This window comes from Acanthaster planci, linkage group LG03 (genome assembly GCF_054643075.1).
Source record: "Acanthaster planci isolate LZ-2023a linkage group LG03, COTS_SCS, whole genome shotgun sequence".
In the NCBI taxonomy this organism is placed as follows: Eukaryota; Metazoa; Echinodermata; class Asteroidea; order Valvatida; family Acanthasteridae; genus Acanthaster; species Acanthaster planci.
In genome coordinates, this window is record NC_141779.1 from 18,851,366 (window position 1) to 18,869,553 (window position 18,188).

General features: G+C 40.7%; 1 protein-coding gene across 19 annotated transcripts in view; it reads left to right on the plus strand.

The window, feature by feature from the left end:
* The window catches only part of LOC110989986 (uncharacterized), a 46,918-nt gene extending 40,987 nt beyond the window's left edge, over nucleotides 1-5,931 (plus strand). For all 19 annotated transcript variants that reach the window (XM_087134360.1, XM_087134369.1, XM_087134362.1 and 16 more), the window contains 3 exons: nucleotides 136-347; nucleotides 845-1,017; nucleotides 1,786-5,931. In XM_087134360.1, coding sequence (XP_086990486.1) covers nucleotides 136-347; nucleotides 845-1,017; nucleotides 1,786-2,195 — 795 coding nt within the window. In that variant the 3' untranslated portion in view covers nucleotides 2,196-5,931. The remainder of the gene's footprint in view (nucleotides 1-135; nucleotides 348-844; nucleotides 1,018-1,785) is intronic.
* Nucleotides 5,932-18,188: the final 12,257 nt, after the last annotated feature.

Here is an 18,188-nt window from a genome sequence, read left to right on the forward strand (position 1 = left end):
GATTTAATAGCCGTGATACAAAAATGTGCTTGGCACACTTTGAGGTAATGGACCTGTGTGTTGGTAGAGACAGCTTCACTCTCACCACTTCATTTTTGATAACGGACTTATACTTGACTCCAATCATTGTCTCAGGACTCTACCAGTCAAGGACTAAGCGGCATTTCCCGCTCCCAGGCCAAAGCTGCCAAGCGAGCAGCCGAAGCCGAGCGGAGAAAGCAGGCCGTGGAACGGAAGCGGAGGGAGCGAGAGGAGGCCAAGAGGAAGCAGCAAGAGGAGGCTGAGAGGCAAGAGCAGCTCAGGCGTGACTTTGAGGAGGAGAAGCGGAGAAAAGAGGAGGAAATTAGGTGCGGAAAGACTTGGATAGAATCTCAAGTAGGGGATACAGAGCAGGAAAACAGAAGGAAGAACAAAACAAAAGGGCGTGCAGATGATCAGAACATGACAACTAGTTATTAAACACTCAGGCATGAAACGGTGACAAAAACATTAATTAGTAGATTTACTTACAATTGTTAATCTTTGGTTTCAAGAACAAAGTTGTTGTGCCAGATCTCAAGGTAATATTCTGATAATTTTTCATGAGTGAAATATATTGTCGGGTATTGCATGTACTCTCTTCATTAGCAAGTGTGCAGTGAGTTTTTCCAAATCTTCAGGGTACACATTTATTCTCGTGAAGCAAAGCCAAAGTCGTGTAAGTGGTAGACGTGTATCCTCTTCAATGACATTGAGTTCCTCAAGAGAAGATCTTCCATTTTGCTGACAAACATGGTCTTACTTCTACTAGGAAACGATCTCTTGCTCTGTTCCCTCAATTTTTTGGTCCTTCTCTTTGCATCAGACTGAAGAGGGAGCGTGAAGCGGAGGAGTTGGAGAGAAGACGCCGGGAGGAAGAGGAAAAGAAGAGACAAGCTGCCATCACTGCCGAGCGAGAGAAGAAGAGGATGGAGGAGTATAAACGGAAGATGGAGGAGATTGCCAGACAGAAACGGGAGGAGGAAGAGAGGAAGAGGGGTCAGTTTATCTCTTGCTCATTTCAATCAAATGTCATCGTCGAGACCATCGCAAGACCAGACGCAAGACCAGTCACAAGTAACAGAGCGAACAATGACAACGGAATGCTTTTGTTGCAGTTCATTTGAATAGCTTGTGACTTGAATTCAGACTGGAGGTCTTGTGTTGGTCTTGTGCTGGTCTTGTGTGGCCTTGAGAATGTGTTAAGTGGTCTCGACTACAACACTGATTTCAATGTTTTTTGTTCCATCCCATTGCTTCCTGAAACTGCATTATCAATCATGGTGATGTCAGTTGGTCATTTCAAATGGATACTGAATTGATACCTGAAGAAAGGTGGGAACAGGCAAATATGAGAGTGCAGACGACAAAGGACACATGAAAGTGCTGTGATCAAATATACGGTCGGGCACTGTCACTGAGAATTCTTTTTTTTTTCAGTAAAATTTATTGATACCTTATCATCCATCACGTCACGGACTATCAACAACTGGCTACACTCTTCGTGGGGAATTTTCTTTGGCAATTATAATGTCATATTTGTGGGTTTCTCTTGGACACAGACACAAACACGTAACAGTCATTTTAAAGAAAGTGCTTCTGTATACATTGTCCAGCAACCTGCGTATGCTAATGAGAGTCCGGAAGTGTTTAACAATCTTGCACAGGGCTTGGTCTCAACGAAGTCTATCAAACTGTTCATCTCTTGAAGGGTTCCTTGAAATGTAGGAACTGGTCATGTATAACGCTAGCCTTCTGATCCCACAGAGGAAAACCTGAGGAAACAAAAGGAGGAAGACGAGAGGCGGAAAGCTGAGGAGGCCAAGCTGGCCGCCATGGCCGAGGAAGAGAGACTGGAGTACGAACGCAAGAAACGAGAGGATGAGCTCATCGCCATGCGCCTGGCAGAGGAAGAGAGACTGAAGCGAGAACTCCTGGCCAAACTGGCTCAGGAGGAAGCTGAGAGGTTCGCCCTTGAGCTGGCTAAGAGGCAGAAGGAGATGGAGCGGCGGCTGATGTTTAACAAGTCGCTGCAGTCGGAGGCCAACGTGCTGTCCCACTCCCAGGAGATGACCAGGGCATTCACGTGGTCTTACTTTGAGCTGCTGGAGTTTCTCGGGCTGGCCATGCCAGACTTTCTGAAGCAATATCAGAGCTATACAGACACAGGATCGTGAGGACATTGGTCAGATTGCCAATTAGTACGGATGTGTAGTCCCCTAAGGATGCAGGATGGAGCGCAGTAGAAGTCTTGAACAGCATGTATCCCAAGAGACTTGAAGATGTATATGAAGGAAACTATTTATAACGAGAAAGCTAGTATTTAGAGCAAAATTGTTTTCATATCCTGTCTCCAAACAAAAGTGTATTTTCACTGACAAATAAATGTATCCCGTGGTAACGGATCCACTTGATTTATTTTTCCTGTATATGATAATTTGCTTGTACTATTCCGAAGTAAACCCCTTTTTTGAGTGAATTGCTTTGGCGTGTAATGTGTGTGTTTGCACCCAGCTGTTTAAATAAACATTACAACGGTATAGACAGTGTTCCGAGAGTACATGGGTTGCACTGAGGGAACAGAAGTTATCTCAGTAATTCCCTTGGTGAAGCCACTGAAGTGAGTGACCCCCTAAGTTACTACGTTTAATCAATCCTATTTGCTGCCTGTTTAATACTGCTATTTGCCCTACTATTCAATCGACTTGGTTTCTTTGGCTCTTCCATTCTTGGCCATTCGAGAACTAAATCCACACGGTGTACATTTTAATTTGTGAGTGAGAAAAAACATCTGTTGGGATTGCTAATTTATTCAGGCCGCTGCCCGTGCAATCTATATGATAATTATTTCTTTTCCCGGTATCAAGTCCCAAAACGGCTGGAATTACAAAAAATCGCTGGTTGAGCGGCTGTTTTTTGCAGCATGTGCGATTGCTTCATCAATTTTCATGACAAATTTTAGGGTACTCGGGCATTAAATATGCATATGGTGAATCCATGCATGGCCGAGGTTTGTAGCTACCATCAGAAATATTCGGAAAGGCATTGATGATTCCGTGTCCAGTGTAATACATATAGCTCTCTCCAGAGAAGTAACTGCATGTTCATACATTTTGATAGCATTTAGCAAATACATGCTAACTTCACCTTCCATCAATGGAAAAATATGATATTTAATGTGTCTACTACCAGACTGGAGCTAAGGACAGTTTATGACTTTTATGACTGATGTGAGTTTTTAACTTGGAGCTGGGCAAAAGATAGATTCTGGCAAAAACAGCTACATGTAGGAATATTTCCCATTGCTTTTTACAGGAATCTTATTCTGTTAATTATGATAATAGTCAAGATGTATTAAATAACTTCTTATGAAAATTTGGCACAGTTCTCACAGGAGGAGTCGAGCAGTTATTTGTTCGTATATTAATGATTATGCACAACTGAAACTCAGTTTTTTAATAGATATTGTATTTTAACATCATGTCTAAACACCTAGATGCTTTTATTTACCTTCAGCATTGCCCATTAGTAAATGGATATGTAAAACTGATCCCAACTGATGAGAATGTTGCTTTCAAGTTCTCAGAAGGGCCATTGCTCCTCGGAATTAATGATGGTTGAAGAAGGGAAATAATGTTAGTGATATTTTACTCGCCGCAAGCCCCACGTTAAAGACTTCCCAGCAGGTGTATTTGAATGATGCATCGATGAGCAGGTTTGATAGACGTGTTTCATGCAGTGCGGTTCTTCAGTTATGGCAGCGTCAGGCTGTGGCTAAAGCCAAATGGATTCTTCACTGATGGGATAATTGTTAACGGAAGAGAGCATTGTGTTGGCTGGGTATTGCAGGATGGTTGCGAAAGACGGACATATTAATTTCCAAGGGCAAGGGAAGAACCCTGCAGATCCATTACATATAATGTACATTGTTACGTACATGTATAACGCATGTATCGTATTTGTTCAGGGGTATGCATGCATAGTGCATGTTTATTGACGCTTATGCTGTTATTGAGAACCTGTATTGATTGGGTTATGATGGTTGGTTGAAGAGAGGAAAGTGGGATTGAATGCTTTGTGAATGTTTGAACGCTAGCTTTTGATTCTCAAAAACTTGATTATATCTGCATGCATGGACATGAACTGTGTTCAAAATGCTGTTGATTCACAAATATATGGTCAGCGCGGTGTACTCACCATTAGGCGAGAAAGTTGGTGCTCTGATTTTTAAAGATAAATTTTAGAGGAGGACGAAAAAACCCAAAGGAACATTTTCTAGGGTTTCAAGATAAACAAAATTAATAAGGGTCTTCAGTTGGAGGGAAGAATACAAAAACAAACTTTTTCCGGCAAAACAGCGGTATCCCTTACCATTTGCGCTAGCAGCCGAGGACCAGGGACTTCGCTGTCAGTCAGACAGCGGGGAGAAAAAACACTTTACACTTACATCGGGAAGTTGTTAGCGGATCGGAGACTTCTCTAAATAATTTGAATATTTAAACATTTTTTTCCAGTTCTGAAGCCAAAAGGCCGGCGGATCCGAGCACCAACTTAAAAAAAAACCTCTCGCCTTATGAAAAAAGAAACTTGTACTTCTGAGTGTTGAATTAAGTGATCCAGGAAGGCCAATGATAATTTTTCCATTGAAGACTTGAGGAACATTGAGCATAAACAGAATGTTGTTCCTGAAGTGTAAACAACCCAAGTGAAACGCACGATGACTTTTATTGCAGGGTTATTTATCAACAAACTGAACATAAACGGATTCTTTAATGCCTGAGCAACATAATGGACACAGACGGTACCACTTTACGTGGCACAGTCCGTCCTTGAAGTTTATTTGCTCCTTGATACATGTACATGAAAGTGTGGACAGGGACCCTAAAACTGATTAGATTTGAGGATGTCAAACAACTTCCCGGGATGCTTCAAAAGATGTGTCAAACATCACACGGGCAAATGCCATTATCCATCTACTGATTTTATTTACAGAATAATTGTTATGACAGTCAATGTAAAAATTATGCATTGTTTCCATGTGTTAGTTCCGTATGTTTTATCTTCTTTCCTTGTTTGCAGCTCAGTAGTGCCAGTGGGGTGAATGTAATCTAGTTTTAGAATAATAAGGGTCAAATCCAAGTGGGAAAATGCATACAATTAGCGCAATTAATGCTCAATATATCATTTCAAAGGATTTTTCCAGAAAAGGTTTTGAAGAGGTGTAATTGAAATGTTATCAGTGCATACCTTGGGTAATGTATGGAACAAGGAGCATGGAATACGTGTACTTTTTATGTTCTGTTTTCCACTGTAGATAAAAAATGCTGTATATGTTATTTTGTCAGATAACAACAGAACCGTTGTCCATTGCTTTTTAAATTGAAAATACATTAAATATTCCGTCTATAATTTTTAAATTGAAAATAAATTATGCACCGACTGATTGGCGTTGTTGTGGAGATTTCAGCGATGTCATGACGTCAATTCAAATATCATGTAATAATATAAAGTGTATTTCCTTTTCCCAACGGAAGTAATTCGAGTGTGTGAAAATTAAATTTTCAGTACTTGATTTAAGTTAATTTAAAACTGTATAAACTGGTAATTTTTCATTCTCTGTAAAAATCACACATTCTAATACATCATTATACGTTTATAAGAAAAAGGGCAGCTTTACTGTATATTCCTAGGACAGCATTTTCATATCGCCTCTTGTGACTGTGCCACTTACCAGTTTTGATTGATGCAATACTCTTGTTGATTTCTTGTTTACAAACTTACGTTTTTCACGCGTCGTTCTGTGCTTTGTTTGAAGTTCCCAGTGCCTAGTTTTGTACTTAACAAGTTCACTTTAATGTGGAAAGTATACGCAGGATAAAGAGGAAAAATAATATTATCTAGGAAAGATCAAGAGCCCGATTTGTTGATTGGTTGTTGTGAATACAGAAAATGCTATGTCCCCGTGCAACCTGCTTTGAAATACTTGTATGGCTAAGGCAAATTTTGCCTTTGCAGCTGTCGATGCTCTGCAATCAACGCACATGGTGTGCTGCTATTTAATTATAAATGCACTTCTCATTAATGAAAACTAACCTTGGGAGATCTCACTACCGTTACAATACAGTTTTAAATACAGTCACAGCTATAGCGTAAATAACAGAAAGCAAAACAGCGCCACAATTTACAAAAGGAGGGCATTTCTGGGGACAGCAGACACGTGTTGGTGTTGAATCGCGCGTCATTTTTAGTACTCTAACATACCTTTGCCCGCTTTTGTCAAACACGCCGTAAGTGGCGCTACAAGAAAACATCGCATTGAGCGGGAAATTGCGTATCGCGTGGCCATTGACATGTTACTGTTGTGATGGCGTGGTGCCATTTGCACACATTCTGACCTTACTAAATTGTGGAGAGACTGCCGTCGCGACACCGGGATACTAACTCATTGGGCAGTGGAATATAGTGCTCTCTTTCTAATGAGTCTCACACTCCTCGTAGTACATGTACATTCTTCATAATGAGAAGCAAAGCCGACAAGTTATTTCCGCGGCTATTTTTGCTGTGACGGACTGAACAGTCTTGGTGTACGTGGTTTGTCGTGTACGGCCGTGATATGCACCTACTCTGCATGATGGATCTCCGTATCGTGCGGGCAATCACGTCCAATGCATCGTGGAGAAGTTGTCAATCCTGCTCGTCCTGTTGACGTCCCAAAGATATTAGACAAGGTACGGTACTGTTTCTAGTAGGAAGACAATGGCCTTAATGGGAACTGCGTTCATTTTGAAGCTGGCAACTGGTACATACATTATCCCTGCTGTTACTAGTACACGTACGGATCTAGTGGGACTGATTATAAATGCCTATCCTCGGAAATGCGTGTTGAAGGAAAGCAAAATAGGCCTACTTGGTCTTGGAGATGTGCCAAGAGTAATATTGATCGTCAGTAATTCGTCTTTTAAACATTCTTTGGAATTCTGATTTTTTTTTACTAAGATAGGAAGTGCAACGAGGGAATTTTACAATAAAAAATCATCTGTTTTCAAACAAAGATGCAGGAAATGCACAACTTGATTGTTTTTTGGCATTTTGATATTGGACTTTGGCATTTTGAGTTTGTTTTTTGGCATTTTGAGGGTTTTTTGGCATTTTAAGTTTTTTTTTGCATTTTGTGTTTATTTATGGCAGTTGAGTTTACTTTTGCAGCGTTTGTGGCAACATCGTGTAAATTACGATATTTTGTTCTCCAGCGCACGCAAAGAACAATTTACGTTCAAGAGTATTGCTGTTGTGACCACAGAAGTACTCCTGTTAAATGGTTTGGCCTAGGCCTATAGCGGTAATATTTAAATGGCTCTTTCACTTGAAATTATTAAGAAGGTGCTTTATCTATTTAGTGGCTGACATTGAATATACATAAACGGGAGCGTGGGCAGTAATTTCAAAAGTCATTGAATTTTAACAAGCCCTCCACGTACCTAGTCTTATTTTACTTTAATAACATTTTTCATTTTCCAAAGAGTATCACGACTAAGGATCGCAGACTGAAACTAGGGATCAGTCGATTCAGGGAGATACTCAGTTGATAAAATGAATGGAAGCTAGATTCATTAGAGTGTATGAATATCACACACAGAGGTTTGCAAGAGCCAGTCTGATGGAGCGAGGCTTTTACTCTTCGGAAATTTAGTCTTAGGTGGTAATGTAACTGACTGCAGTCATCAAGGGGTGCTGGAAATGTCAAATAATGTATTGTGCGTGAGTTTGCCGGGATGAGACGAGCTAGAAGTGAAATTGGTTGTCAAGAATCGTGTAAGTCACAAAGTAATGAAACTTTAAGTGAGCAGAATATCACAAAGTAGGCCCATTCGGGCTAGAAGTTAATTGTGTGCTTTTTATTATGGCGTTGCTTGAAGACTCATTTCAGGCAGGAAAACGACATGGCCTACCCAGTCCTGGATCCGTACGTAATTGACACCTAATTGCATCGTATTCTTTACGCCTGCATGCGTTCTTATGGCAGTAAGAAATGGTTTCATTATTATTATTGAGGTCCTTACAGTTATTGACGACATTGGGAAATCTATATGAAGGTTTCCAGATCAATTTTACCCAAATTACCTTGCAAGTCATCATATCTGCAAGGAATGGAATACAGAATGAAGATCACCGTTTAGTTAAGTACAATGACCGGTTTAAGATCGGGAAAATACAATCAAATTAAGAGTACATCTTGTCTTCGCCAACAAAGAACATTCTAATCAGTTCATGGGCGAAGAATTATGGTCGAATGATTCAAACTGGTAAACATTTTGACATTTATTTGGCATTGGAATTCTAATACACCACACACGACACCTATTCTGTTATTTGTTTGCACTTTGACAACAGGAAAGGGATATGGAATTCAGGTTCAGGTTCACTTTTTTCCCTAAAAAGCAGCGCTTATTGAGGAGGGACCCCCGCTTACATAGATACATGTACAAATTACCACATTCACATAGATATTACATTAAGATACATATACGTACTAGCATAATTAAGACAATGATTAGAAATATTAAAAGAAAAACATTAATAGGACCCGTACCCTGCAAATTGTTTCTATAATTCTGAGGTTTACGTATAATATGATTAATATAATTATTGACAAATGATTTTCTTTCTTTAGAAATTGAGGATTTTGCTACGTAGGTAAGGAGGTATATAAAGTAGGGCTTTGTTTTAAAAATGATGGAAGAGTGCCAAAGATTATAAACAGCAATTGCCTCCTTGAAATAAACATAAACATAATCTCAAGATTGAAAGGGACATTGCCTTAATTGAAGCCCTTTTCATCGCTACTTTTGCTTACTTTCTATCTATTTGATGTATATGTAATTATTTTGAACAGGCAAAGTGCTGAAATGATTGCATATGAACGGAAACGGAGGTAAGAATCGGAAGTAGAAACCTCTAACTTCAAGGCAAACCAAATCTAATGAATATTGAATGCTGTTAAATGAATCGCAACCTTTGTAATTTCGATGAGCAGGAAAGCAAATTGAATTTCTAAACAATAATGAATGCAATGAAGATGAATGAAAACGAAAGAATGAGCTACACGTGATCAGAATCTCCTAAACACGGATGTACAATAAAAAACGAATTTCTGACTCATTTGAGCGCAAAAGTAACATCGGTCTTGTACCTATACCTATACCAAGCTTTACCTGCATAGGCAAAGGCCAAAAATCTCGCGTCCTTTGTAAATTTTCATTGAATTTCTTGTTATTCATGCAGAGGGCCATGCGACTACTGAATAAACTGCTAGGGTGAATGGTTACGGTCATATATCTTTATCCAGTATTAATCCCTCACAGTTTTAGTTCTTCTGTAGTTACAACAGTACAGTGACCGTGAAATAGACGGGTACCCCATGTGCGTTATTGGAACTCAAAATGTTTGACCCAGTGGTTCCACTTGCAGAGGTGACGGGGAGCTGAACAAAATGATGTAGGCCTAAAAAGGGACCACCTGGCACCTGCAGTTGAAAATACACGCATGACTTGTTCACATTATGGGGACGGCAGGAAGGTAGTATTACGGATGAGCCAACGTGTTATAGGGCACGAGGAGAGGTGTTGAAGAGCAGTTTATCACCAGATGTGTTTTGTGTCCTCGGCTGTACAGTACACACACCGTGGAATGGACTTGGTAAACGCATCCCTTTCAGGATCTATGGGGGACGCAGTCATGACACGGTAATTCTTCCGGCGTTTTGAGCGTCGCATGTGTGTGTGAACATCAGAATATTACAATCAGCAATTTTCTTGAGTAGGGCAGTCGTCTTCCCTCACTATTGCCCGCGAATTCCCCTTATCAGTGGATTGATGAAGGAGATACCAGTTCTGGATGAAATCATGAGCCTGGAACTCAGTAGTGTGCTGTCGTTGCGGGTGTATCATTGGAGGATAATTGTATCTGCGTAAAGCGTTAGTTCACTCAGGCTGCTTGCCCTTACCAAAGATCTGACTCTGATCTTGGAGGCCTCTCTGGCTGATGTGAAGATCCATCGCCGTAAAGATACAAGTTTAATACCCAATCAAACCGTCGACAGTGAGACATGCCTCATGTATACTGGTGAGGTAGACCAGTTGTGAGTGACCCACAGCATGCAGTGGTAAGACAGAAAATGGTGAGAGCTAATCTTTCCTTGAATGTGTCTTTTTAGATTTATATCGTCCCTTTGATCAAGGATACTTGTATTGTTGATTCAGGACATCTTCTTTGTTATTGTGATTCGTGACGTGAATGCAAATACATTTCTTCAGTTGAGTCAGTGTGCATGCACATAGTGAATGAAATGCTTTGTTTTCAGCGTGGTGCATATTGCCTTGTGAAACTGTCGCGTCGTGTTCCGAAAAACAAATCAAAATTATTGCGGACTACTCAAGCGGGACGTAATGCGTTTCCTTGTATGTAGTTGAGTATACTAGAGAGTGTTAGAGACAGCTGCTTGGATAGAATTCCGATCTTTGTGAATTGCGAGCTTTCGATCAACCTGTGTTTTTCGTGCTTCATACGTCTCCCTTACTTCCCTTACTAGCCACAAACGTTCACTTCTCCGATTATCTCCACAACTCGAATCCCTCCTCTTTCTTTTTTACTCCAACAGATTCCTTAGAAATCATCCGTATTGGAAGGCAACTCAAATCCAGTGCTAGTTTCGGGTTTGACGGCATCTGCTCTACTGTTATTAAATCGGCCATCTGTTTTATAGCTGAACCTTTCACTTACATCTGTAATCTATCCTTATCTTCAGGTGCAGTTCCTTCTAATCTCAAAATAGCTAAAGTTATTCCTATTTACAAAAATGGAGATGCCCGTACCATCGGAAACTACCGGCCTATTTCTCTACTCCCGTGTTTCTCCAAAATCCTCGAGAAACTAGTCTACAATCGCCTCTTTGATTTTGCTTCTAACTTTCACCTTCTTTATGATAATCAATACGGCTTTCGCAGTGAACACTCCACTGACATGGCCCTCATTCAATTCATTGACACTGTTACAGATGCTCTCTGTAAGAAACTCTATGCCATAGGTGTGTTCATTGATCTCTCGAAAGCATTCGACACCATTAACCACTCTATTCTCCTTGCCAAATTAGAACACTATGGTATTACAGGAGTCGCACTTCAGTGGTTCAAAAACTACCTTCATAATAGACAACAATATACATCTGTATTGAAGTGTGACTCCGACCGGCTTTCAATTCTGCATGGTGTTCCCCAAGGTTCGATCCTTGGTCCACTCCTTCTCCTGTTCTACATCAATGATCTTCATCGTTCCTCTTCTCTTCTCTCCTTTACTCTATTTGCTGACGACACGACTATTCTGCATACTCATCCCAACTACGATGATCTCGTCAACTCTCTTAACTCTGAACTCTTTCAAGTCTCGCTATGGTTTCGATCAAACAAACTCTCTTTAAACCACACAAAGACTAGCTTCATCTTCTTCAGCAAATCTCCTTCCTCCGTCCATTTCAATTTGTCTCCTGTCATGATTGAAAATATTCCCATCCAAAGGGTCTCATCTGCCAAATTTCTAGGGGTTGTTGTCGATTATAATCTTTCTTGGTCTGAGCATGTCTCCTCTATTACAAAAATTATTTCTCATAATACTGGTGTCCTTTCTAAGCTTCGTCACTTTCTTAACTCTTTCTCTTTGGTCTTATTATATAACACATTTATTCTTCCGTATCTCTCCTACTGCAATATCGTCTGGGCGAATTCAAGTAGTCACAAATTGCATTCTTTATATTTGTCTCTCAAAAACGTGCCATTAGAATATGCACTCTCTCACACCCTCGTGCTCACAGTGCACCCTTGTTTGCACAACTTCGCACCCTTACTGTCTTTGACATACATAAACTTCAAACTGGTATCTTCATGTACAAATTCTATCGTAAACTCCTCCCTTCCACTTTTGCCTCTTACTTTAGATCTATTGAAACTGTTCACAGCTATTCTACTAGATCCCGGTGTAATCTTTATATTCCTTTCACTCGTACCTCTTATTCAATGCACACACTTCGCTTTTATGGAGCCCGACTTTGGAACACCACCAACAATCAAATTAAAGGTCAATCTTCTGTGGGTTGTTTCAAAACTTCGTATAAAAGAGGCTTCCTATCCCATTACATGGCACAGCTTGCTCTTTAATTGTCTTATTTGTATTTATTTTGTTATGTTACTTCGTGGATTATCATTGCCTTCTTTGGATTTCAAATTAGCTGATCAGATTTTCGTCCATTAATTATTGTTTTGTCTTGTCTTTTGTCTTGTCTGTTCGTCATCTGTCTTGTTTCTGTCCTGTCTGCCATGTCTGTCTTGTTTCTGTCCTGTCTGCCATGCCTATCTTGTTTTGTCCTGTCTGCCATGTCTGTCTTGTTTTTGTTCAGTCTGTCATGTCTGTCCAAAGGCTGTTCCCCATAAGCCCTGGCTTCCCTGAACAGCCTCCATACTCATTAATTCCGTGATGCTTCTGCTATTGTTTTCTCTTTTGTAAGTTGTTTTTTTCATTACTCTGATCTCTGTGACTAATGTTTTTATTAATCAATCATGTACAGTGTTATACAATGATATTACGGATTTCGTGACTTTCCTGTGCTTTATCTTGCTCCCGTAACAGTATGGAAATAAATGTGAATTGAATTGACTTCGTGATTCAGATTTCCTTCGTAAGTGTGGAATTTCCGGTTGTTCTACTTTTAAAAATGTATTGCACGTCTGTTGATTCAAGGTGATTATTCCCTTCTCACACCGGAACAGCGAGCACGAGTTGACCTTTAAAGCTTCTTAGATAGATGTTGACACCCTTGTTTAGTCTGCAACCACCACGGGATAGTGAAGCATCTATGGATGTAAATCTTTGATCTATTTTATGTGGCATTGGGAGTTATTCGGAAATTAGTTAGGCAAAAGAACTGCTGTTAAGGGAGGTTCGTCGTGATTTTAATGTATCTGGTAGAGGCATTTTGTATCAGTATTCATCCTTTGGGTGACTGCTTGATGGAATTGGGACTCATGATTGACTGTTCAAAAAAGACGTGAAGTCGGTAAACCTTTCTTTATTCGTCGTCGTGGAATATATCTTGGCTGAGCTCCTTGGCTCTCGGAGAGCGAGAGCCGTAACCCCGATGGCAGATCGTGCCCTTCATCGATTGAGAGGCCCTTTTTCAAAAGAATCCTTGACAATGGGCGTCATAACTAGGAACACCGAATCGATTCAGTCTCTTTTAATTAGTAGTCTCCACACCGCACTTAACCATAAATACTTCCCATATCGTCAAGTTACTTTCTACAGTCAATCTTCTAAACTGGTGTTCAAACGTAACTGAACATTAGATCTTTGCGAACTGTGTAGCTTCAAAATATTCATTCAAAGCGCTGTCTGCCTCCAGCAGAAGCAACCCTCATTGGTTGAAAAGAGCCAGGTTGAGAGCTCCTTTTGTTGGTAGGGAACCAGCGAAGTTTAGTTCGGACCAAAGCAGCCCCCGTGTCTAAGAAAATTGTGCCCTCTCTTGGTCCAGCTCGAGGCTCAAGTAGAGGGACGAGTCGCATAGTCTTACGTTGGTTGATCAGGCAATCATTCGGGAAAATTTCATCAAGATGAATTGTGTTTGAATCAGAATTGTTTATAGATCTGCTAGACATTGGTTGAATAACTCTATCAAATAAATGGTGCTGATAGGGCAACCTGACTAACGAAGTACCATTATGAGCACACTATGTCAAGGAATACCTTAACTTTGAAATAAAAGCGACCAAATTTCCCATCCGACGCCTGATGAGATGACGACTTGTCATCCATGCGTATAGACCTAACTTTGTCGCACCATGCCTTCCTGCTTAAACGAACTGCCCTGGAGTCGTCATGGCAACTCATTGTGTAACAAAGAGCGGATTGCCTACAGTCAAATTGCAAGAATGTAACCCAATTCGCAGTGACCCGGATGCTGAAAGGTGCTTTGTTAAGGTCGACCGCAGAGAAGTCTAAATATTCCAAGCGAAGTACACGAGGCACGAAAGCAACGAAACTGCAATTTTAGTAGAGTTTCTTTAATCAGCTTAATAAAGACGTAGATACCAAACTTGTCCCTTCATTGTACATTATCAGTAGATTAAGCCCAGATGTTTTGATATTGCTAAGGATGGAAATTCAAAGTGCTTGCACTTTTAATGACAACCGTGCTGCAGTTAGGTCAAGGTGACGAAAGTGTCGCATGGAGGAGAAGCAAGGCTAGTACTCCTTATTTAACTATGTGTTTCCCCCACCACCACTTTTGAAACTCCTACCGCCGAGACGCATATCACGAGGTTATTTGTCTCTAAACCTATATGCATAACAGCGTTTCGCAGTCCTAGAGAACATGGTGCTGTAATTTACTTTGTTTCTTAAACACACCAAAAGCACGCACAATTGGGTTGAAACAGTTAGATATGATAAAATCACACGTTTTGATTCATCAGCGTGTAACTTGGCATTAATTTGGTAATGAACTTTTATCATATCAAACTCCTTTTACTCTGAAATCTCAAAATGGAAAGTTAACCTCGCTTTCATTTCAATGTGGCCTATTTCTACAGAAGGCCAATTTAAAGACATGTCATGATTCACAAAGTGGTAATTACTGCACACGTTCACCCTCGTTTAACATAAACCCCATTAAACAATATAAGGTGGCTTTAAATTAGCATTGGGCAACATTTTACATTAGGCATTCGACCTTAGACCACATGTTGTAAGTCACTGTGGTAGCTCAGAACGTTTGTACCTGCAACGCCAGTATGCTTTGATAGTAAATCAAGAAAAACCTGTCCTCTATTCCATGTCAAAATATATCATGTTTGATATGTGTGCTGCACGGTATAACATTCAACGTTCACAATCGACTTTTGAATCAGTCACTTCAGAAGAGACACCTGTTCGCTTATTAGGCCTAGCAATTATTTTGAAATGGCTACTCAAGTACAGTCACACGAATCATGGGATCTGTTCTGAAATTCAGGAATACCGCAAGTGTAGGCTTTCGTGCCCAGTACGACTTGCTGTCGCTTTGATATATTCAGGAACATGTCGCGGCGGTTGATTTTGTTGCCTGTGTATAATAGATCAAATTAAGCATTTGCAGCGAACGACGTCCTTTGTCTAGTATGATGCACATTCATGTGGCATTGCTTTGAAAACGAGTAACATTGAAAACATTACAAGTAAGAGAGAGCGAAATAAACTGATATATATTCTTTCTGCATTGTCTTTTACGGGAGACGGTGATAAAAAAAATCCTGCCGGACAATATACAGGGTTAAAACTGCCCCTAGTCGGTTGGTCTCTAACGCGTATGTAAAGTGACTTAATTGAGAAGGTAGCAATCCGTCATTCCTTAATTGACTTGATAGAGACAGGGTAATATGTCTGTGATGAAGAAGTAGGTTAGGAGAGCGACATCAATGGATCATGGACAGCTAACGTGTGTACACAGCCAGTGGGTAAATGACATGCGGGGAGCTGTCGCTATCCCGTACCTTGCACTTCCTCGCGAGAGTGTCTGTGGAGACTTGATGAGGGCGGTTTGCCCGGATAAGTAATGATTGTAAAATAAGATGTAGCACAAGCGAGTGGGGTTAAAGCTTCATGTATAATACAATGTATCATGTTCAGACCACAAATTTGATGAACATCATAAGGTTATTTTCATGGTTCGACTGCTCATAGCCTTCTGAATGGGTGTATGTTACTACAAATCTTCCACTATGTTTCTTTTTTCTTTAAACGATTTTGCATAGGGTGTATGCAAAATCATACTGAAATTGGAGGATTTGGGACTGTTAGGGTGGGTCAAGGACGAACAGACGTCCCAACACATGGCTTACTTCTCATATTGAAAACATGTACATTCCGTGCTTTTTCTTATTGAAAACTCGGCACTCTTGGCTCCTGCATATTAAGCAAATGCATTTGATCCAGTCAGAGAGCGAGGAGTATAGTCACATCATTCGGTTCGAATAAGTTAGCGGTCACAGGCTTCCTTGAGTAATAAAAATAAACCTGTTATTACTAACGCATCCGCGTGAGTAAAGATATCTATAGCAATAACATAAGCGACGACATCAGAGGGGATCTTTTTGCAATCGTCACAAAATCACCATTCCGTCCCACCCGCCAGAATGGTACCTGAACGCTTAAATCAATCAGACGGCCTAGTGTTGCGTAGGTAATCCAACTTGCCAGAAAGGGAAACGTAGAGGATCTGAGTTTGGTGTATTTCCCTTAAAGACACTGTGAGACGAATGCAGTAAATCAGAAGAAAACGTAGAAGGACCTAAATAATGCGCCTAGGGTTATGCAAAATTTCCTTGCACAGTACAATGCTTGTAGTTACAGGCCTCTAAATCTCTTCACAAAAATCATGCCCAAAACATTTAAAGATCCCCTATCCCTACCGCCACCGAGAAAGAACTGAAGACCGAAATGTTTGGTTGCACAAGTAAGAAAATATTTACAACCAACTTGCAATCTAAGCATGCAGTGAAGGAAAAAATGTAAAATCCTTTTCAAATATGTCAACCGTAGATCACTCTTTTGAACAAAGAAACCGTAGTCCTACTCATTTACCCCATTTGAAGCAAGATATGGGACGGAGAGAACCCCTCTGCCTTTGTGTTGGTCATTGTTTGATCGGAATCTCAGGAATTCTTTACAGACTTCTGGGGGATGTGTTAGGTAACAATAGTCTAGAGTGTGTATTGGGATTGGACAGGTGGGGGGTACCCCTCCGTCCCATATCTTGCCTGGTATACATTAACCCCGTTTCCTTGAGACTCTAATAAAATTGGGGTTGCAAATCCTTTTCTATTGTCATTTTAAAGTGCACCTTTTACTATTATTTTTTTACCTTTCAAACAACGTGGAGTACCCTGATTAAATTTTAGGCGGTCGTTGTCAGCATTTCCCCAGCTGCACCAGAAGACACGAGGCTTCCCAGATTTTTTTTAAAAGTCCAAAGACCCCTGAAGTTAGATCACTCGGAATCCTTGGTCACTATCGATAAATTGAATTCCACCGGCAGCCATGCAACGTCAAAAATGGTTTCACCATACCTATAAGCTTTTTATTTCCTAAAGGGATGAATCGGTAATCGGATTCTTCATTGCAACCTTCTTGGCTGGGACCTGAAGGATGGTTTTACGAGGGGAAAATGATGGCGCACTATCTGCTGGAAATTGGAAATGGCGCGTGCCTTTATTACTCGCTACAGTAACCACAGACTTATAAAATCGCCTCTGTAGACCTGATTGGGGATAAAGGTTCCCAGCAGTAACCTCTATTAATGGACTTGGCTTCATCAAATAAAGGGACAAGCTGTCTGAAAAGACTAATTCCAGTTAGAGATTACTGAGCATTTAGCTCATGAAGCCGCTGGTAATGGATAAAGCATTCTGCCATTTGACCTGATTTCTGTAATGTATCCCTACGTTGAACAGTTTTGGTTTTTAATTACGACAAAAATACTTAAAGAGAAGACAATGTAACGTGCATTGATTGGCTAATTCGATTAAAGCCCTGTTCCAAGCAGAAGCAGAGCTAACGGTGGTCACATAATTTATCTCGGCTAGTTCTACAGCAGCATGTCCCCTTTCTCATAAATCCTTCGTCGTCGGTTAGGAGAACGGTTTGCCAGGACGAGCCTCTTGATGGGGGGGGGTGCGGTAACTCGATATCGCCCACGATTCCATCGGCCGAGTCGAGGGAGTCAAAGAATGAGTTTCCGTAATGAAAGCGATACTAAGTCAAGATTGGATTGTGCGAGAGCTGTGTTAAAGTAGGCTGCAATGTTCCGGTCGTGGCGACGTCGCGAAAATTGAGCTAACCCGCACAGGATTGAAATATGATTTTTGGACACTGGAGGCGAGAAAAAAGCCACTCAATGAGTACGGCTGGGCCATAAAAGTCACTTTTTAGGGGCATGCAACAACACGTTCATGGTGTACAATTGAATCTGCGAAGCCAGGGTTGTGGCACGTTTTCAGTACCATTCAACAAGGATTTAGAGTGTGGGCAAGATTTGTGGGTTTGACGGCAAGGAGCAAGATCATTAGCTCTTCAGCCATACACTTTGGGGG